Source organism: Hakea prostrata, chromosome 8 (assembly GCF_041222555.1).
Source record: "Hakea prostrata isolate BN-2017 chromosome 8, UWA_Hpros_2, whole genome shotgun sequence".
In the NCBI taxonomy this organism is placed as follows: Eukaryota; Viridiplantae; Streptophyta; class Magnoliopsida; order Proteales; family Proteaceae; genus Hakea; species Hakea prostrata.
The window spans coordinates 43,100,938-43,123,875 of NC_142607.1; the positions used below are offsets into that span (position 1 = coordinate 43,100,938).

At 42.7% G+C, this 22,938-nt stretch overlaps 1 protein-coding gene and 1 non-coding gene across 2 annotated transcripts; one reads left to right on the forward strand and one right to left on the reverse strand.

The window, feature by feature from the left end:
• Positions 1-14,999: 14,999 nt before the first annotated feature.
• LOC149008014 (protein LURP-one-related 7-like) lies at positions 15,000-20,902 on the forward strand. The gene is made up of 3 exons (XM_089166291.1): positions 15,000-15,416; positions 16,582-16,791; positions 20,393-20,902. The coding sequence occupies exons 1-3, from the start codon at positions 15,114-15,116 to the stop codon at positions 20,522-20,524; spliced, it is 645 nt and encodes a 214-aa protein (XP_089022417.1). The 5' UTR covers positions 15,000-15,113; the 3' UTR covers positions 20,525-20,902.
• On the reverse strand, positions 15,483-15,555 carry TRNAA-AGC (transfer RNA alanine (anticodon AGC)). The gene has a single exon. It is a non-coding gene; the product is annotated as a tRNA-Ala (tRNA).
• Positions 20,903-22,938: the final 2,036 nt, after the last annotated feature.

Genomic DNA, 22,938 nt, shown 5'->3' on the forward strand with positions numbered 1-22,938 from the left:
TGGCACACCATGCGGACGAACCACATTATCCACATAAAGCCTGGCTAGCTTATCCAGTATGAGTGATCTTCATAGGAATGAAATGGGCTGATTTGGTCAACCTATCAACAATCACCCACACGGTGTCATTGCCTTTACTTGTCCGAGGCAAGCTAGTCACAAAGTCCATGGAGATATCTTCCCACTTCCAACTAGGAATAGGAAGAGGCTGAAGTAATCCGGATGGAGGTTGTCGAGCGGCTTTCACACGTTGGCAAGTCTCACACTTGGCAACAAAATCATCAACATCCGCCTTTAGACCAATCCACCAAAAATGTTCCTTCAAGTCCTTGTACATCTTGGTGCTTCCGGGTGTACTGATAACACCGATTGGTGTGCTTCCTTCAATATTTCTTTCTTAACTTCTTCGTTTGCGAGGCACACAGTCTTCCTCTAAACAACAAAGCACCATCCATGGATATACCAAAGTCGGGGTCCGACTCGGGATTCGAAGAAATCTTCTCAACTTTGATCAAAAACTCTTGATCGGAACTCTGTGAGCAACAATCTTATCTCTAAGACCAGATCTTGCCGTCATGGCGAGAAAGAATAAAATCGGAATTCTCGGGAACGATTTCCAAATCAAAACTCTCAATAGAAGACCACAATGGTAAACTCAAAGCATTCAAATCCAAAGTCTTCTTCTGGTTCTTCCTACTAAGAGCATCAGCAACAACATTTGCTTTCCCAGGATGATCTTGAATATCACAATCATAATCGGAGACTAGTTCCAACCATCTCCTTTGTCTCATGTTCAACTCCTTTTGGGTAAAGAAGTATTTCAAACTCTTATGATCCGTGAAAATGGCAATCTTCTCACCGTAAAGATAATGTCTCCAAATCTTCAAAGCGAAGACAACGGCGGCAAGTTCTAGATCGTGAGTGGGGTAATTCCGCTCATAATCCTTCAATTGCCGAGAAGCATAGGCTACGACCTTGCCATGTTGCATCAGTACACAACCCAAACCAATCTTTGACGCATCGGTATAAAGTTGTCATACCACCGGAACTATCGGGTATAGTCAAAACCGGGGCACTTGTCAATCTATCTTTCAACTCTTGGAAATTCTTCTCACGGGCGTCGGACCAAACAAACTTCTCTTCTTTCCTGGTCAACTTAGTCATAGGAGCAGCCAACCGAGAAAAGTTCTCAATAAACCTTCGGTAGTAACCCGCCAATCCAAGAAAACTTCTTATTTCCGTTCTTGACTTCGGTCTCTCCCAATCAGCCACGGCTTGGACCTTTTCGGGATCGACACGAATACCTTCGGCTGAAACTACATGACCAAGGAATACCACTCTCTTAAGCCAGAAATCACACTTGCTAAACTTAGCAAACAACTTCTTTTCTCGCAACCTTTGCAAAGTGAAACTTAGATGACTCGCATGCTCTTCTTCGCTCTTCGAATAGATCAAGATGTCATCAATGAAAACAATCACAAACTTATCAAGCACATCATGAAATACTCGGTTCATGAGGTCCATGAACACCACGGGAGCATTGGTCAATCCGAAGGGCATGACTCTAAACTCGTAGTGACCATACCGCGTTCGGAAAGCTGTCTTGAAGATATCACTAGACTTCACTTTCAATTGGTGATATCCGGACCTTAAGTCAATCTTCGAGAACACAACTGCACCCTTCAACTGATCGAAGAGATCATCGATTACGGGCAGCGGATATCTATTCTTGATAGTCAACTTATTCAACTCACGGTAGTCGATGCACAAGCGCATACTACCGTCTTTCTTCTTGACGAACAAGACCGGAGCTCCCCAAGGTGACACACTAGGCTGTACGAAACCTCTATCAATGAGCTCATTCAACTGATTTTGCAACTCTTTCAACTCGGTAGGAGCCATCCTATACGGAGCTTTAGATACCGGAGCAGCACCGGGGACGAGATCAATAGAGAATTCGACATCTCCGCTCCGGGAGGCACTCCACGATAAATCATCGGGGAAGACATCAACAAAGTCGCAGGACAACTCGACTTCATCGACTCTTTTCTCCACTATACCCTTGCCTTGAGATGAAGCATCATCCACTAGGGCATAGACTTGCATCGGTGCGAGACGACACCTTCTTACAAACCCTTCTCTTTTCACCCTGAAATTCAAAGACCGGACTTCCACAAATATGGAACTGAATCTTCTTTGAGGAACAAAGGAACACGGCTTTGTGGGCTGTCAACCAATCGATTCCCAAAATAACATCGAAGTCCTTCATGTCAAGAATCACAAAATTGGCTTCCAAGTTCTTCTCACCAATCAACACGGGACATTTAGATAACCCCTTATCTAGTTTCACAATGAGGACCAGTAGGTGTACTAATCAATAAACAACTAGACAACTTCTCGGGGATTAGGTTAGTCTTCTTGATGAATGCGAGATGACATGAACGAATGAGATGCACCCGTATCAAATAAGACAAATGCGGAAATAGAAGCGACTAACAATGTGCACTGTAATCACATCATGGCTTGGATCCTGCTCGATCTTGGAAATACTGAAAACTCTACCGGAGGGAGGAGCGGGAGCACTCTTCACCAGGGGGGCGAGGCTGCTGGGCGGGCCGCCGGACAGAGCACGAGCAAAATGACCAACTTGCTTGCGGTAGAAGCAAACGGGATTCTTTGGATCCAACGGGGGTGGCTGCAACGAGAGGGCTTACGAACAAAAGGCCTTGCACTTGCACTTGCACTTGCACTTGCACTTGCTGGTGGTCGGTTTCCGCCATCTTGTTTAAGCGGCCGGGCTGCTGAAAACCCGTGTTCGACCTACACTCTTAGCACGAAAGGTAGGAGTGGGGTAGGGTGTAGGTCTCACAAAACGACGGTCATTACGATCCACCAAACCAGAATTCCTATTTTGCGCAAGGCTTTTGCACACGAGCACTTTCCTTCTCTGTTTCTTCCAACTTCTTCGAGTTCCGCACCACTTGAGCATAGCTCACTATAGGCTGGATTTGTGAGGTAAGCTTTAATGGCGGGCGCGATCCTTTGAAGAACTTCTTTGCTTTGGCGAGGTCTTCCTTCAAAGAATGCGGAGCAAAGAAATGAAGCTCCTCGAACTTCTGTTGGTACTCCAACACGAGACGAGTTCCTTGAGTCGAGAATCATAAACTCGGCTTCCTTCGCATCCTTCACCGCCTCGGGAAAGTAATTCATACAAAAAGCCTCTTTGAATAACTCCCAAGTTACAACTCCTGCATGCAAACCTTCCAAAACGGGACGAGTGGAGATCCACCATGCATCGGCTTCTTGTTGCAACTACGCTCAGGCAAACAAAATCTTCGAGCTTCCGAGCATTGCGGATGTCGGAAAGCCTTCTCCAACTCACGAAGCCACTTGTTAGGAAACAAGGGGTCCTTGGTAACTCCGGTAAAAGTGGGTACTTGCATCTTGAGAAAACTCTCCATCGGGCGAGTATGAGGAGTTCAGCTAAACCTCCCGCATTCGGGACTGCGGCATGAGGATTCACATTAGCACCAGCCCGGGTCTCATTATGCGAGTCATGAAACCCACCAACATCTGGTTGAGGCTGAGCTGCTTGCTGCTGCATCATATTGCCCATAATATTGGCAATATCTACGAAACTTCCAACATTCGGGGCACCGGGGGATCTCATGAGTACCACTGATCGGCATTTGGTATCTCACCACCTCCATGAGGTACTTCACCACCTCCCGAGGTACTTCACCACCTCCATGACCACCTTTGGATTCACCACGCCCACTTCTCGGAGTAACCATTCTGCAAAACCGAGAACATCAAAATACCGAATTTCGAAGATTCAACATAAACCACAAGTCCAAATGATTTGAAAACTTAAATCATGCTCAAATATATCCATATAGTCATCAAACAATATTCCATAAGGCAAAAATCACATTTTCCAAAAATTCATCAGCAAATGAGGTCAACTTTGTGACCATTGGTCGAGTGATTGGTCGAGTGACCCGATCGACCAATGAGTCGACCAATGAAGCATGAATGCTGAAAATTCGCATTATAAGCCTCATTTTCACATTCCAACCTCATTCTAACTTCTTCCAAAGGTGAGAGAGCTCTAGGGAAAATATCCAAGAGTTCCCACAAGTGTTCTTGAGGTGATTTAGTGCTTCAACAACAACACCACAACACACCATCTTCACAAACAAGGTAAATCTCTCATTCTTTCTTCTATTTTCATCTTCTCATGCTTGCATTTCAATAAAACCATGCTTTACTTGTATCCAATGCTAGAAATCATGCTTAGGAATGCTTAGAAACATATTCCCTAGGTTTTAAACACAATGCCATGCATAGACAACAAGTTTTAACACATTGGTGCTCATCTCGCAAAGTTTTATACCGAAATCGATATCTTTTAGAAAAATTTCGTTTTCTCTCAAACCGCTTGAAATTTTCGCACGAGATCAAATGCTACATGCTCAAGATGACATTGTAGATAGGTCCATACAATTTGATTTAACCAATTTCAACTTTTCAAAAATCCAATTTTGACCTAAATTGCAAAATCCCCAAATTTCTTCTTGCTGAATTTTTCGCTTTAATCCAAGTTTTCGATCGATTTTCATCAAAACAACTTCATAGACATGAAATTCCAAGTATTATGCACATGCTAGTATGTTCAAATCAAATTTCCCCCAAATTTGAAATTTTCCGAAAAATTACGAAGATACCCTTTTGGCTCAAATCTTGAAATAGCACTAATTGGAATTGTCTCTTGTCTCTTCCACAGATACACCATGCAGAGGGGAGGACGAGGAGGAGGTAGAGGTCGTGGTCGCATCGTAGGTGCTCTTAGGGGCAGAGGTCGGGTTCCTTTCGAGCCTAGAGAGGAGGTTAGGAGACCAGGACATGTTTGACACACCTCGGGCCGAGTTCTGCCCGAGGCCTACTTCAGCTATTGTAACATCGAGATGGGGCGTCTACTTCACTTACGCCAGCTCGGAGCCTTTAGGATTCGGCGAGAGGTTCGACACTTTGCGGTGGACTCATCTCTTCACCGAGGATTTGCCGGTATACCGGAGCTAGTGAGGTTGTTCTTTAGCAACCTTACTTACACGAGGAGGAGGCTCGGGGCCGGGGACATCCACTCGGACTTGTCCTCGGGAGCGGGGTCTTCCGGACTCGGATTCGCTTCTCTACCCGGACATTGGTTGAGATCTTGCGGGTCCCTTACTATCCACGGCGGTGTGTGTGGATACCTGCGGGAGCAGATCCTGGACAGCCATCGATGCCATACGAGCTTCGCGAGATATGCTCTACGCTATGGGATAGCCGCCGATGCTACACACCGTGGACTAGCGGACGGATGACGGGTTCTGCACGTATTATCGGTCGCATAGTCGGCCGAAACATCATGCCGAAGCCGGACATCACCATCGGGTCACGGTGATGGAGGCCTTAGTCATCTACCGCATCTACATGGGCTTCGAGATCGATCTCTCCTACATCATTCAGCGGGTCATCTTGGACTTAGTTCTGCGGCCTAGCATGCGGAACCTTTGCTATGGGAGGCTTCGACTTTGATCTTCGGGCATTTTGGGGTGAGTTTCGAGGATACACCGATGGACACTAGATCACGGGGATACCCCATTGGGACTCGGACCATTCGCCGGATGAGACTACATCGGTCGGAGAGATCTCCTGGTCCGGAGGGTGAGGATGATGATGAATCGGAGGATGAGGATCGGGGATCGGAGGATGGAGGAGAGGATATCGGTCACGATAGTGATGATCGGGCCGGAGATGATGCGAGATATGCGCGAGGCTGAGCTTTGTGCATCACGAGTTTCCTTCATCACACTTCGAGGTAGGTGGCCCTTCACATGCGGTTCCGGAGACTTCGGATCTTGGTGCACGAGATGAGATCGATGACTTCCATGCTAGAGAGGATGGAGGTCGGACGGGGAGCAGATGTACGAGAGGATGGAGTCACGACGGGATAGGATAGAGCATCGGGTGACTCGGCTAGCGAGAGGAGTTTAGAGCATACGAGAGATCGAGTAGATCACCTAGATAGGTTGTACTTTAGGATTTTCCATTTATGCATTTCAGATGTAATCCTTGTAAAAACTTTTGAAATTAATGAAGTTCATTTTGTTTCTCTTTAATTATTGTATGTTATGCAACTTTCTTTTCCTTGCATTAATGTCATTTGTTCAAGTATAATTATGGTATGTTATTCAGAAATGTTCTGTTATGCCTCAAAGGTCAAGTTTCTAATTCAGTGTTCTATTATTCACTTCTAAGAGTAGAGGAGTCATTTCGGATCAATGACTCGGGAATGTTCGGTTGTTGTCTTTTGTGGTTAGGATCTCCTCGAACCTTGGGCTCCGATACCAATCATCACGCCCTCCCGCCCGGTACCCTATCGGCATACCCGAGAGTGTGATCCACAGCCCGAAGATCGGGTATCGAGTGATCAACCTCCCACATAAACAATAACATAATCATGAACAATCATAACATGAGTGCGGAAAATATATCATAGATTCAATAAAGAAAGAATGAATCATAAGCGAATCGGGAATAATAGATATAATCAGAGTATCAATCAGATAAGTAAAGTGAAGCAAAAATCCCACTTTACATCCAGCGGAAAAGTAGCTCTAAAGAATAAACTAGACAAAAATCTAATCCCAGTAACAAGTACATTGGGTAACTAAATTATTCTCCACTTTATAGACAACATCCTTGTAGGTGTAAATCTCATAAATAGCACAAGGACGCTTCCACTCAATGGTCGGACTAAGCATCGTACGGAGCATAACCACTCGCGGGATCTTCAGAGTAATTGTGGTAACCGCAATCACCTTCCTGGAGATATGTCTCTTCGCCTTGCGCTTCTTCATAGGGACCGTCATAGTACTCAGTACCTGCAGGATAGTCTAACAACATTGTACAATAAAGGAATGAGTTTCAAAGAAACTCAGTAAGGCAGTTAAAATCCATAATAACATAAATGGCAGAATTCCAGAACAAACATAAATGCAATATGATATGAGACAAACAATGAATGAATGAATCTAACTCTATGGATGCTTTGGTCTCTATTGGCGGACATGCTTTAAGTCATAGCACCGTACTTCTTTAGGAAAGTCCACTCACATCCTCAACCATTTAAGATATCTTGGATTCTCTCACGGATCATTTCACCGGTCTTGAGCAGCCGATTGGTAATGGGTCCTTCATCCCTCAGGACAAACCTTGGCAGGGGGTTAAGTCAACACACTCTCTCACAACCATTTGGTATAAGTCCTGGCGCATGTCGGGGGTAAAACCTAGCCAAATGCAAGTCTTCTACTTAGTTACATCAAGTCGGATCCGGATACTTCCATTCCTCGTCCCCGACGATCCTTTCCAGTATCCTTCACACTAGAGTCGGCGTATCCTATGGCACCAACCAACTCGGACTACGGACTCATCAACCCTATTGATCATCCACATATGGTAAACGGGAAGCTCTCACGTCCTCTCACGGGTTGGTTACCGGTCTTAAGCGCCCGTGAGCCCAAGTCTAACCATATGCAACCCTACCAATAAATGGCCCCCACAATGTGATTCCTGTCCTCTCACGGGTTGGTTACCGGTCTTGAGCGCCCATGAATCCCCATTGCTACCACGGGTCGTTCGGTCTCAATACCCCTCCGATTAGGGTCGACATAACAGGACATCCTAGCCAAACACTACTAGACAATCCTAGATATGTCATCCAACAGTTTAGGAAGGTGTCCCAGAGGGCATCTCCGGAAACATCCCATAATATTCCCGTAGTAGTCCAAGGACGAAGTGTCGAAAGGACACCTCTCCTTTCCAAACCATACTTAAGCATACACATGCATCAATTCATATCATCACATATATGGTAACTTCATATATGGAAAGAAATCGATAATTACAATCACTTGTATAACATCGGTAAGTAAATCATACATGAATCAATTCAATATGAATAAGTAATGCTACTGTAATCAAAGTTATGCAACAGTAGTATATCATTGTAAGAATCTAATTTAGGAAACATGTCAATGATATTCAAATATAGAAACTAGATTCATGCTATCTATGTAATTAAGGAAATAACCATCCTTACCTTTTATAACTCGCAAAGGAATCCTAAGAAATCAAGTAAGATCTTGGCAAACTTGAGAAGAAGGTCCTAAACAAGTATATACAACATATTAGGAAAGATCCCTAACAGCAAAGATATCAAAACATCCGAAAGCAGACCAAATCTGGAGTTCTTTGTACTCATTGGTCGAGTGGATTGGTCGAGTGGTCCAGTCGACCAATCAGTCGACCAATGCAGACAGTAGCCTATAAAATCAGAGTTTTAAGATATGAAATCCGAATTTGGTGGTTCAAAAGGATACTAATCAAGGGGTAGACTACATCAGTAGTATTCTAACATATAGGGGACCTCAAAACACTAATCAAATCAAGGTATCAAGATCCAAATTAGGAAACAAAAAGTTACCATAATTAACTCAAACATGGATCTTGATGAATTTGAAATAGAAAACAAAGACAAGAACAATAGGAGGATGGATCATTGCTTTCGGTAATGAAAACTTGAAAACATACATAGATCTTCATGGAATAAGGCTTAGAAGCATAAATCTAAATAAGGAAATAAAACCTACCATATATGTACCTATCATGCATCATGAAGAACACATAGTATGGTAGAAGAGAACATCTAGAAATCTATAGATTATGGATCATGGAAAGAAACACAGTAATTACTACTAACATGATCAACAAAAGAAGATCCAAAGACATCGGAATTCAGATTAGAAGTTTAACAGAGATTAAATCATGGTTTGATCATGAATCCTTCAAAAGCTTGCAATGATCATGGTTAAGATCATTGTTCTAGCCTTAAATCCTTAGGATGATCATGAGAACATGTTCAGAGATGTTTGCAACAGAGGATGCAGCATCTCTTCTACTGTCTCAACTCAAAAAGGAAAGAAAAACAAAGATGGAGGAGAAGAAGAGAGAGTAGACATACCTTTTGATGCAAAAAGAAGAGTTCCGACGAAGATCCGTCAAGAAAACACCAAGGATGCAAGAGAGATGACTTGCAGAGGTCTTTGGTTCGTTCCGAGGAGGGTTTGGAGGCAGCAAATACGAAGTGGACTCGAGGTTGGACTTAAATAGAGCAAGAACAACCTAATTACCAAAGACAAGACACTCATTGGTCGAGTGGATTGGTCGACTGGCCGGTCGACCAATCGGTCGACCAATGACAAAGAAGACCAAAACAGGGAATTGAAGGCCCAGATCAAATCCAATCCTAAAGGGGTTTTGCACACAAGTCAAGTGACTTACCTAATAGGTAGAAATGCCTTCAAACCAAGATAGAGAGCACTCCAAGTCCATCAACTAATTAGATCTTCATCAGGATTCAGTTTCCATAAATAGAACCTCATCATCAACTTTCATGGATTCAAAGCCGGACACCAAGTCCTCTCTCGGGATGGCCCAAAGCTGACTTCTTACTTTACTTCGGGTCATCGGACCTACAAACAACAAGGTTTCTGGGTCAAGGTTAGGGCTGGGTTTCACAAGTCCAGAGATGTTTGCAACAGAGAATGCAACATCTCCTCTAATGTCTCAACTCAAAAAGGAAAGAAAAACAGAGATGGAGGAGAAGAAGAGAGTGTAGACATACCTTTGATGCAAAAGGAAGAGTTTTGACGAAGATCCGTCAAGAAAAACACCAAGGATGCAAGGGAGATGACTTGCAGAGGTCTTTGTCCGTTCCAAAGAGTTTGGAGGCAGAAAATACGAAGTAGACTCGAGATTGGACTTAAATAGAGCAAGCAAGACCTAATTGCCAAAGACAGCACCCATTGGTCGAGTGGATTGGTCGACTGGTCCAGTCGACCAATCAGTCGACCAATCAGTTCAGCAACTCCTAAACAGGGAATTGAAGACCCAGATCAAATCCAATCCTAAAGGGGTTTTGCACACATATCAAGTGACTTACCTAATAGGTAGAAATGCCTTCAAACCATGATAGAGAGCACTCCAAGTCCATCAACTAATCCGATCTTCATCAAGATTCAGTTTCCATAAATAGAACCTCATCATCAACTCTCATGGATTCAAAGCCAGACACCAAGTCCTCCACTGGGATGGCCCAAAGCTGACTTCTTACTTTACTTCGGGTCACTGGACCTACAAATAACAAGGTTTCCGGGTCAAGGTTAGGGCTGGGTTTTACAGATCGGGAACCTTAAAGGAACTCCAACTCTTATCACATTGGGAGGACTAGAGCCCGAATCCCTCTGAAGATTGAAAGTTGAATCTAGGTTCCTTCATGAGAAGGACCATAGGTGATAGTCAACCAAGACGGATCGGGAGCGCATTAGCAGAAGAACTACACAATTTTAACAAATTGTGGAATGCAAGACATCTCAAAAACTCCAAAGCCTATTATCTTCTGAATGAGGGGCTATATGAAGGGTGGGCTATATGAAGGGTATAACATTACAACACAATCAATTCAAAAAGATTCGGCTTTGGCAGATTGAGCCTTAAGAAGGTGCGCGCCCGAATGAGGACCCCAAAAGCTTCTGGTCAATTCGACTATAACAAGCGATGTCAGAAGAAAAAAGTTTTCATTAAGATCAAAGACCCAAAAGGGGAGGGCCTACCCTTACCAAAAAAAAAAAAAAAAAAAAAAAAGAGAAATACAAGAATTCTTGAAAACATTTATAGATTCGCAAGAGGATCAAGGATTTGGTCAACAATGGCTTCAGGAGTCTGATCTTCGGGAGCTTGATTCTAGACATTCGGTTCTTCATTGTTTTCTGCCACACCTTCCCATTCAGGAGACATCTCAGGCTCATCACTCAGATATCCTTCAACGGTCGGATTAGCAGGCGAGGGATTGTTCTTCTCCGCAACCCAATTCGGGGTAGGTTGCTGCAACTCCTTGAAGATCTCTTCATAGATGAGGTCTTTATGTTCTTTGATTGGAAAGGAAGGATCCGCCATCAAAATACTCTTCCAGACATCATTGACACCAGCTCGATAAGCTATCACGTTATACAGGTTGAGCAGATCGCCGAACGGCTAACTATTCAGATATTTGTGGACACAAGCCTTTCGAACCTCCGGCTTCAGATCTTCGGGATGTTTAGGAGTAACAGCGGCCCCCTGTTTTCCCTCCAGCTCTTGCCTCTCCTGAACGAGATCCTCGATCTTGGACTCTGAGGTCAAGACAATATTCCTCAGCTGTCCTAGCTCCCTATCCATCTCCTCCATTCGGGACTTGGCTATCACAAGCTCCTCGGCAGAAGAACACAATCGGGCAATCTTCTCTGTCAGCTTTGAGACTTCCCCTAGCCTTTCCTCAGCAATATCATCGCTGCATTTAGCCAGAGCACTCAGCCGGCCAACCCTTAAATTTACCTCCATTTCACGATGGAAGTTCTCGACAAGAACTCTGCGGCAAATAAACATTCGAGAGCGAGTCAGCAAAGTAAAGCAAATTTTGTTGAAAGAAAAGATGAGTGTTCGGGATATACCTAATGTTAGAATTCACCAGCTCATCATCAGACACCTTGTTCAAAGCCTTACTATCGCTCAGCGCCCGAGCGTTGACAGCCCAGTCAATGGATGCGTTCGTATCCATAAGGATCAGGTCTAGAAGGTTCACTTTCCATTTGGGGGCATAAATAGCCCCCTCGACCTTGCTTTTTTTAGAAGTAGCATCATCGGACACCTCTCGTCTCCTCTTGATGAGACCAACATCATCCTGGGTGGACTCCTCGACTTCCACCATTTCTTTTCCTTTGGCAGCATGATCCTGCCTGGTCCTCAGAAGCCCCTTTGGGGAATGAGTTACCCCCTTCGAGGCAGCAGCAGATGAAGCCCCCTTTGGGGAAGGGGCACTCTTAGGAGCGTCCCTGTTTTTTACCTTTCGGGGAACTCTCTCCTCAGCTGCTGCAAACTTTTGCTGAGCCAGCAATCTAACAGTATTACGATTGAACTTGGGAGGCACTGCAAGATCAACAGGAAATCATAATTATCATAAGTGCGATAAGGAAATACACAACAAAGAAAATAAGAGCTTTAAGCACTCACCATGTCTCAAGCCCCAGTAGTAGAGAATCGCTTCATACTCCATGGCATACCCATGGATTTCCAAACGCCAAGGGATGGCTTTGATGGCCCAAACCGCTTCTTTTTCGCTGTCGGAAAGAAAAGAAGGACGACTGAACTGAGTGAAGGAGTCTGGGGTGCTCCATCCCGTCGGGAATTTCAAATTTGATTTGGGAACCCTACAGAAAACGAATCTGTTCCACCATCCCTTATGATTGGAAGGGCAGGTACCTTTGGTGAGGATTCCCTCTTGCCACTTTAAGTCAATTTTCGGGTGCTTGGAAAAGAACACCCACCTGGGAGGATTCGACTTACTCAAACTATAGAAATGACAAAAAACACCTAAGGAGGGAGTTAACCTGAGTTCGTGACAGAGTCTCAAGTAACCAATAATATGCCTTCAGCTATTCGGGAGGAGCATACAGGGGAAAATATCCCAGTGGTCGAGAATTTCAATGATAACAGAAGAATAGAAAGGAAGTCGAACTCCACTCTTGAAGGAATCAACGTAGATGGAGAACTCCCCTGGAGGATTGGAGTTGACTCTCTCATTCGAGTCTGGGGCACGAAGGACACAAGAAAGCGGAATTGAATAATCAGAATAAAGACCCTTGAGGTCTGTTGGAAAACCTCAGATACATAGTCTGAGGGGCTAGTGGAAGGTCTTTTTGACGGTCGGGAACTCCCAGCCGTCGGTTTCTTAGGAGCTTTCCTCTTCTTTGAGGAAGTCCTTTGAATTTCAGAGGCATTGCCAGGATCTCTAGGGCTAGCAGGGGCAGATTGTAACCAGTGTTCGGTCACCCTATAGTCCCGATCACCAAAAAGTTCAACAGAAGCCGTAGGAGTTCTCTGTTTGGCAGATTCCTCACCCTCAATCATACTGTCAATAGAATTGTCATCCAAAGTCCTACCACTACCCATTTTCACAAAGAGAAAGTACTGGACAAGGGGGGTTTGTAGCGAAAAAGGAAAAAGACTAGCAGAGGCAAAGCAGATTGTCTGAATGCAAAAGAGAAAACAAGAAAGAAGATGTAACAAAAGTAATGAGAGTAAACTTACTTGTGATCTTAGGAAAACTAGAAGAATGAAGCTTGAATCGCGCAGGCCAAAACTAGAAACTTGTAAGAACACAAGTAGAAAAGCTTCAAAGCAAGAGTAATTTATGAAGCAAAAATAGAAACGTAAAGAAGTGAAAAGGAGAAATGAGGCAAGAGGAGCTTTTTATAGATTCAAAATTCAAATGAACACACGAGATTGAATTTGATCAACGGAGGAGATTGTGCGTCGATTCGAGTAGAGCGAACAAATGACCCAGATCAAAGATCATCAATGGTCTTTAATCGAAGACGGTTTGAAAATCTTAGCAATGATGATAAAAGTCTGAGACATGACGGTTCGAATGACAATACACAATGTCCGCACCTCCCCGATTGCCACGTGGTGTACTAAGCACAAGGAGCGAGGCGTTAGAATGGCTCGATGGCACCTTACTAGATTAGGTGTCAGGAGCATTAAATGCGAAGATATCTTAACATGAAAAGACTTCTCGTCTTCACTCATATTCGATAGAAATGCAAAACCAGACCAAGCATTCCACGGCGTTGCTCGAACGCTCGGTCTGCCGGGCAAATGATATGAGGAAAATTGCACTTAACCCATTGGACCGGGTTCACAACCTTCGCCTTGGTTAGACCATGATCGGGACCCGCCTTAACCTAATCTAAATGGTTGTGAGGGCGCCACACTTTAGCTACCAGTCATGAACGACCTCCTGAATCTTGCGGTAGGCAAAGCTAACTTGTAGGAAGCAACTATTATCAAAACGGAGAGAGAATCGTGCTAAGATCAGTAACTACCTACACCCCCGAATATCTAGAGCAAAACCCTATGATCGGACAGTCATCTAAAGAGATCGAGAATTCACTCAATGGTCGAGAATTGGAGGTAAAATCTATATAAACAGGTGATCTACTCACTCTAAAAGTATCTGAATCGTTTCCCAACTATTTGTATTCATTTTTAGACTCTGCATTTAGCCAGAGTATTGTGATCAGTTCAGCGACTAACTTAAGCTTCGGAGGTGGCCTCCCAACCCCAGCGGTCGTGTCACGTCTAACCCTGTTTTGTAGATTATCTTCATGAATCCGGAGGCTTAACAATTTCTGGACACATCAATCTACAAATTCAAAAATAACCCTAAGATTTTACTAACTTACACTTTATATTAAATTATATTATTAAAAAGATTACCATAATTAAACAATCTTATTTTTTAATCAAAATAAAGAGAGCCGAAAAAAAAAAAAGATCTCGTTTTCAAAATTTAAGAAAATAAAAAAATGGTATTTCTTTATATTCTATGTTTTATTTATTTACTTTTAATTTGATATTATTAAATCTTAGAATGTTCTTACTTCCAATTGATTTTTATTTATTTACTTTCTAATTTGACATTATCAAATTCATGATGTTCTTATTATTGATAGAAGAAAAAAATTTGTGTGTGAACCAAAATAATAAGAATATAAGTATAAAATTGATATTTCATATAATTTTTTTCTAAATGAGGATAATATTGTTCTTTGGTTTCTTAATTCAGGAAAGATAAAATAGATATTAAATGTTCTAACTATATCACTCTTTTAACAATTAAGAATTAAAACTCAAAAAAGAAAGAAAAAAAAAGTACCTCAACGGGTGGCTATGCAATTTATTCTTTTCTCATCATTTTATGCGGGTTGCGATGTGAATCACAATTCACCACCGGTTAAGGTTTACAATAGGACAGTATCTGCGCGCCAACGAAAAATGACTCATATAACAGTCGACAAAAACATCACGCCTCTTTCCACCCCTGAAAAGAAAGCTGGGAGTTTCAACGGTTTAGCTATGTTTCTTTTAAAGCTTCCCTCCTCTAATGGGTTTGATTTCCCCTCTTCTCGATGAGTTCTGATGATTCTTCACCATCGTCACCACGAATCAGTTCAATTCAACTGGATCAAACGCCTGAACCTTCTGCAAGCAGTTCTATCGCCGTCCCATACCCGCCGATTTCGTATTTGCCGATTGATCTGTTCGTCCGAAAGAGACGTCAAGACCTTAAACGTGGCCAGTTGACGTTCATGGATTCTTCCGGCAATCTCGTTTTCAGAGTCGACGGTGACTGCTCCAAATCCACTCCTCGACCCAGGAGACTATTGCTCGATGCTTCAGGAAATCCCATCTTTTCGATCTTCCCCTTCGATGTAAGATTCTTCTTTCTCTCTTGATTTTTCCTGAGATTTTATGAATAGTGGAAAAAAATAAAAAAATGGCGATGCGGGGTATCGATCCCCGTACCTCTCGCATGCTAAGCGAGCGCTCTACCATCTGAGCTACATCCCCGACATGTTTCCTGTTTGCTTTTTTCTCATTTTTCTCTGATGCAAAATAGTTTCATGAAGTACTTAGGAGTTCTGATACATTAGTAGTACAACTCTCATTGTCCACTTAGCACAGCACCTGTATATGCACAATGCTGGGTGTACAAAGGCAACTTCTTACAAGGATTTGAGAGAGTTTGACTGAATTTAAGGCATTCCAAAAGGTGGATCAGTAAAGGCACCAAGTAGTATGGCCATGATTCATGTATTGGGCTTGGTAGCATAGTAGATACTTTGGTTGAATTAGTCGACAGCTGAGATAAACCGATTCCACCAATATTCGCTTGGTTCAATCCCTCTGTCATCCCATCTAAAATTGCCTCCAGCATAGTATCAAAAGGGCAAGAGTTGATCACACTATTTATAAGCTGTCCTTTATGGACCAAAAAGTATCCCCATTTCCAACTGATCATCCCATCGGGTTGAACACCTGTAACAATTAAAACTGAATCACTAATGGTGCTTCAAAGTGGTTTAGGTGGAAGAGAATACTCACAAAGTGGCAGTTCAGATTCAGCTGAACTTTGTAATTGATAAATAGATAGGTCTGTGGACTGAGATTTATTTGGATAATGCATTTGAAGTTTGGATATCCAATGTTGAATGGTGTCTAATATGGACATCGGCTGAAGTTATTAGAACGAAAAAGAGATTGACTCCTATCTTTCCAAATGTAGTAAAATGAAATGGCGAGTACTGAGAACGTCCAGTTCATAATGTAAGCATTCCACTGTAGTGCAGCACTCCAGTTCTAGCACATTTCAAGAAAAGAATTACCAGTTACATATTCAGTCCTTATTCTCAAGGACTAGCAAATAAAATATGTTTTGAAATATCACAGACCATGAACAAATGCCAAAGTGTTTCATCACATTTGTTACACAGAGGGCAAGTAGGAGAGATTGAGCACCACTTACCTAATACAGTTTTAACTAGTAAACCATTAGATAACATTTTATAATTGTGATTTTGGTTTACTTGTTTGTAGGGTAAATGGCAATGCTTTAAAGGGGAGAGTGACGACTGCAAGGATCTAGTGTTTAAGGTGCAAAAGACCTACTTGTCGCTTTTGATTACAGAGTTAGATGTGTTTCTGGTTGATGAGAACTGGGGAAGTTCAACATCAGATTTTAAGATTAGAGGTTGCCCCTTTCAAAGGTCTTGCACCATCTACAGAGGAAATTCCATTGTTGCTCAGGTAATGACTTAATTTTATTTCTTTGATTGTTTCCTTCCTAATGCAGTTCAGGTTGCATTTCTGTAGGTTGAATTAGGTTTACTTTAGATGTTACCCAAATTAATGTTGTTTAAAGTATAGACTCACATAAAAATGCTTCTGCATTCATATCAAGTTCCAACTTTGTCTTCAATAGCATTTTGTTTTCCTCCTATCTTAAATTGGTTCCCCTCTTACTAAAGTGGAAGATATAAATCCCCAAAAGTAGAATATTCAGTGCACATTTTTTGCCCTTTAAGTCTGTCACCTAGAATCTGTTCTGGAAGGCCTTCTCAATAAATTCATTCCTCCTCCCTCCTAGCTACCCTTCAGACTATCTTCACTGAGTCTGAATCCTGGTTGTTTTCATCTCTCAAAGGCTAACAGAGCCCTTGTCCAGATGGGTTCGATATGGATTTTCTTTGTGTATGTTAGACATTATTAAAGTGAATTGGATCTTATCAAGGTCTTTCAAAGCTTCTTCTCTAATCCCAGTCCGAGCAAAGGGATATTTCTCATTTGCCTGATTGCAAAGAAAGTGGGTGCTTCTTCTTGGGTTGTTTTCTCCCTATATCTCCTTGTAACTTGCTTTACAAGTTTATGGCAAAAGTCTTGTACAATATGATCAAATTTGTGGTTAATTTCCTCTTCAGTGATGACCAATCAGCATTCTTTCCTGGTCAAAAGTATTTTGGGAAACAGACACTCCCAAAAATTATGTCATAAATCACAGGTATCACAAAAGTATGCCAAATTGGCAGACGTCCCCTTTTCTGTTAGCACCATGAGTTGGAGAGAGGACAAGACAACTGTACCCCTCCTAGCATTCCTCTTCTAAATTTCAAATTTCCACTGTACCCATTTCAATATCCCTCTATAAACTGAAAAGATTTCTGTCATATTGTGCTCGTATTCCTTTTCAACATACAAAATAAGATTTTATTCAGAGGGAGAGAAGACAAAGAGGAAGAAGCAAGGATCGAATATGTGAAAATGGAAATTCATCCACCTTCAATGGCCTACCAAGAAGACCCAAACAACTTCACTGCTCCATCACCCACTCTCCATATTCTTCTTCTTGTCTTCTCCAATCCAAAACCCAACTTTAACAATCCTTTCCAGCCTTCTCTCCTCATCATCGTAATCTCTGTCAGCCCAGGTTTGATAGGATTAGAGCAATCAATCACACACAATCGTATAGAAAACAAGGAAGAAAGGAGACACGGATTTTACCCTGGTTCACCTCAATGTGAGGCTACATCTAGCATTAAATTTTTCACTATATTCAATGTTCGATTACAAGAGAATATATATAAGCGCTAGAAACCCTAAGCCATAGCTATTCATGGGCTCAAGCCCAAACTCTAAAAAAACTCTGAGTCCCACAGAAACATGGACTCTCTACAGGCTATGGGGTGCTGCCTCCACACCCCCGCTCGCTCACTGGGGAGTGGGACCCCGTTCCGTCGGCAACACAATGTGAAGCATGAGCCATACTCAACAATCCTTTCCAGCCATCTCTCCTCATCATTACAATCTCTGTCACCCCAGATTTAATGTGTCACTGCACTAAAGGAGACACCATGTCATAACACAAGATAGGTGTTGAAGCTGATTATGCTATAGAACTGCTATCAAATCAAATGGTAAACTTATCTGTGCAAATTTAATATGAAATCAACCATCAAAATTCTCTCCTAGATTTTCTCTTCCTCTGTTTGACAAACCACCCTTGCTGCTATTCCACAACCCTACTAATTTTTTATATGTAAATCTTGTTGATTGGAGAATTTCAAACCCATTGAACAGAACTAACTTGCGGAGCTCCTATTTCAGAGGGGATGGGGGGGATGATTTAATCAAAACCAGGAGTGACCTGTGTTTAATGAGCAACTTGCTTTTAAGCTTGAGACAATGACGGCATTGATGGAAGAAGGGGAAGACATGGGTGAGAAAATTAAAGTTTAGGGCCTTCCAGTTGGGGAATTTGATGGATGGCTTGGGTGGAGCTTTTTTGAATCCATGCCAGAAGAAGAGCAACAAAGGCTACCCGTGTATTACGTGGCCTGAATCTGGTGCTCTGGTGGCATCTCTTTTGAAATTGCTACTCAAAGATTCGCTGCCAAGCTTGGAACATCTTGGGGATAGTGAGATTGATGAATGGTGGTAATCTTGATTCAAATTGTTGATTCAGGTTGAATTGGTGGATCCACACTTGATTTCTTGGGTTGTGGAGAAATACACGAAAACCAATTCATTTCACCTGAACCATGGTTGTACATCGTTGTACAACTTTGAAGAACAAAACAGAGATGAGTATGCAGGCTCAAGTAGTGAATCAGATTGTGAGTGCACCCTTAGTCTTCTGCAGAGAAGAACATGAGTTCTTAGGCAGAGAGATCAAGAAATCTCTTGCAAACTATTTAAACAATGAAGAGAGAATGCAAGACACAAGAGTAAGATGATAACTAAAGCCAGAGGTAATTGTAATGAGAAGAAGGAGGAGATCATCGGAAAGTCCTCCAATGATGGCATCTTGCTAAATACTATTGATTATTTTACTAAGGGCAAAACATAAATTCACAATAGAATAAGGATATTTTAGGGATTATGAAATTATACAACCATGACTTGACTGAAAATACTAACAAGATGGACTATAGTGTTCAATTTTATTGGTAACGATTGTGGTGTGTTTGCCAATTTGGCATGCTCGTGGGATGGCTGTGATTTGTACTGTAGTTATTGGGGTGTGTCTGAATTTTTCCCTAGTACTTTTTACATCATTCTTCTTTGACTTGAGATAGTGAGAGGATGTGATAGAAAGAATCATTTCATGGTTGCCTTTGTAAGATCGATATCCATAGGCTTGGTTCTTTGCAATGGGATCTTATTGTCAATGTCACGAACAAGATCTCATTCCCATTTGTCTTCATCAGTTGTGTTTACCATTGCACTTCTTCCCCCCTCCTCCCCCTCAATTATCCAATGCTTTTCAAAGACAGCCCTATTGGGTACTCTTATCTCCTATAGTATTCACCAAGGTTGCCCCTTTTCCCCTTAAATCTTTACTGTAGCTCTTGAAGCCTTCTCCAGAAGCATCCAGTCATGTACAGACCATCAGTTATTATCCCCATCCATAATTGCATGGCCATAAGTTCTCACTAGTCATACCCTTTAGAGTTCTCCAGAAGCAATTCTTAGTTCTGTTTTTTCTGACTTGTGGGTTTAATTGGAGCCAAGTCATTCTTGATCTTAGCCTTGTGTTATCTAGTCTCCCTATGCTTTACTTTTTCTGGGTTTTGGGCTGATGGGTTCAAGTGTTAGTATACAGTTCGACGGGAGCTACTGGTTCTCTAAATGTGCTGTAGTTGGTTGGAGTAGCCTCTCGGATATTGAAATCCCAAGTAATTTTCATTCATTTAGCCTCTTTTTCTTGTGTGTCTGCATGCTTGTGTTTTTTAGCACAGTGGGGGTTCGGTGTCCTGATATTCACATTCTGCGTATTACCCATCAAAATGTACTTGCATCATTTGGCATATTGAGAAGTAATAGACCTGTTGAACCTTTTCTTTTTTTGCAGACGAGCCTGCTGTACAAGCTTAGGAAGATTATTGTTGGGAGGCGAAGATTTAAGTTGACAATATTCCCTGGATTTGTTGATCATGCTTTGATCGCGGCTTTGGTTGTAATCTATTTTGATGGGCGAAAATGACAGGAGACCCATTTACGTATGGGCAAATCTGTTTGTAACCATTTTATCTTCCACAACGGGGTACTGTTTCCTGCCTTTCTCTTCAAACCCAATCCAGAGCACACCACGGTACGGATACCCTGTTTTCCTTCATCAGACCTGAAGTCATGAAGCCTGTTATTGCCATCTTGCTGCAAGTGCAAATAAAGTTCCAACACAGAGATGACTCCTCCAAAGGCTAATGTTTCTCCCACAGTTACACCAAAAAGCTCATAAAATCACAGAAAACTTTCTTCCTGTCATTGTGCCTCATTCTCATGTATTCCAAAGTCAATAATTCTTCACTTCAAAAAACTTAGGGGCCCTTCTCTGAAAATGTAGGGTAGTACAGTTATTCTTCATATGAGATCCATTCTTGTCAACATTTGTGACATTTCTTTGTTTCTTAATGACATTCTTCACATAGAATTTTAAAGTTCATCTTAGAGCATTTCATTGCTTCTTACTCCATACCTTCAAGATATGCCTTTGTTTGGGAAAAATATATAAAGCTCGTTCTAATCAAGTGGAAGTTGAATTAAGCATAACTTCTTATAATGTAGGAAAAATTATTAACGTATGTGGTGTTTACTGTTTAGGCCAGGTTTAGGTTGGTTTAAATCAAATTTGGTCTAGGTTAGCATGACAAAATCCTAAATGTCTGTTTTGGTTTTGGTTTATTATAGTTTCTTAGTACTAAATTAATATCTATTAATTAGGGTTTTCTTAGTTTTTTTATTGTTGGTTGGTGTCCCCACATAGAGAAATGAGTTGATCCAAAATAAAGGAACCAAAAGAATTAGGGACAAACGTCAAATAACCTTAGGAGAAGTAATTGGCTGGCTAGGTCTTATATCCAATATGACCTTCAATATAATTGAGAGAATCCCTTCCATCAAGGGGGGGGGGGGGGCACCTTGTGACAAGGTGGACCCCCTTGAAAATATGATGGCACAGAGAACCCCTTCCATCAAAAGGGGGGGGGGCACCTTGTGACAAGGTGGATCCCCTTGAAAATATGATGGCACAGAGAACCCTTCCATCATAGGGGGGGCACCTTGTGACAAGGTGGACCCCCTTGAGAATATGATGGCACAGGGTCAGGGTCAGGGAGGGATACCATCTACCTTTGGTCAAATTTGAATAAAATTGATTTGATTGGAAGACAAAGACCCCATGTAGCCCCCATCCCATTTAATTGGGTTAAGGCTTGTGTCGTGGGTTTGCTTTTCAAACAATATTGAATTCTTATTACATTTTAATTCATTTGCTAAACCAATTAATGAAAAACCTAGAAAAAATTTGATTGATCTACTAATGTTTATAATATTAGATTTTTGGCATAATGGTCGTTAGCTTGATTGAAACAAAGTTTTAGATTGAAACTAATTATATAGATTTGGACCCTCAAATATTACAAGAAATGATCATTGTACTCAGTCCATAAAGACCAACAACGCCTTATAGTCTGACGCCGTTAGACCAACAAGATTTGCTCAGATAGCAAGCCCATGGCACAGGGTGAAAATGCAGCACAACTCAAGAAGGCAGAGGAGTTCGATCCACCCTTACTTCCCCATCCCTTTCCTTTGCTTGGAAACCACCATTCAGCAGCAGTCATTTGTCACAATATAAGAGAATCCAGCATCATTGCCTCATCCCTACCCATGCCTCCTCTCTCCAGTTTAATGGGCTTACTTCAGCAACACAGAAGAGATTGTTCTAGTGTTAAGGCCTAGTTTGAGAGTCATGAATCAAAGGAATTCCACAGATCATTCTTGGCTAGCATCTTGTATAGATCTAGATCTAAATCTTAGTTTCTCACCGGATTTTGAGAAACCATTTGATGCGTCCAAAATCTGCTCAGCCCTTAGATCTCCGGGGGGGGCCCGCAAAGGAAGGGGGGGGGGGGGGGGGCGGGGGGGGGGGGGGGGGGGGCCCCCCGGGGGGTAGGGGGGGGGGGGGATTAAAATACAAGGGGGGGGGGGGGGGCGGGGGGGGGGGGGGGGGAGGGGGGGGGGAGGGAGTAAAAAAAAATTGGTGGGGGGGGTGGTGGTGTGGGTGGGGGGTTGCCCCCCCCCGGGGGGGGGGGGGGGGGGGGGGTGTGGGGGGGGTTGGTGGGGGGGGGGGGGTGGGGGGGGGGGGCGGGCGGGGGGGGGGGGGGGGGGGGGGGGGGGGGGGGGGGGGGGGGGATGGGGGGGGGGGTGGGTGGGAAGAAAGATTATTCGGCTGCAAGCGTGCCCTAATCTTACTTATGGATTAGGGTAATCACCCCGATGACAAGCAGACTCAAACCGACGGCCGCGGATAATCATCATCAAAGGGATAACTATCGCATAACCTAACGGTTATCTCAGAGTCCTCTACTAGCCCAAACTAGTAGAAGTCTATTGCTC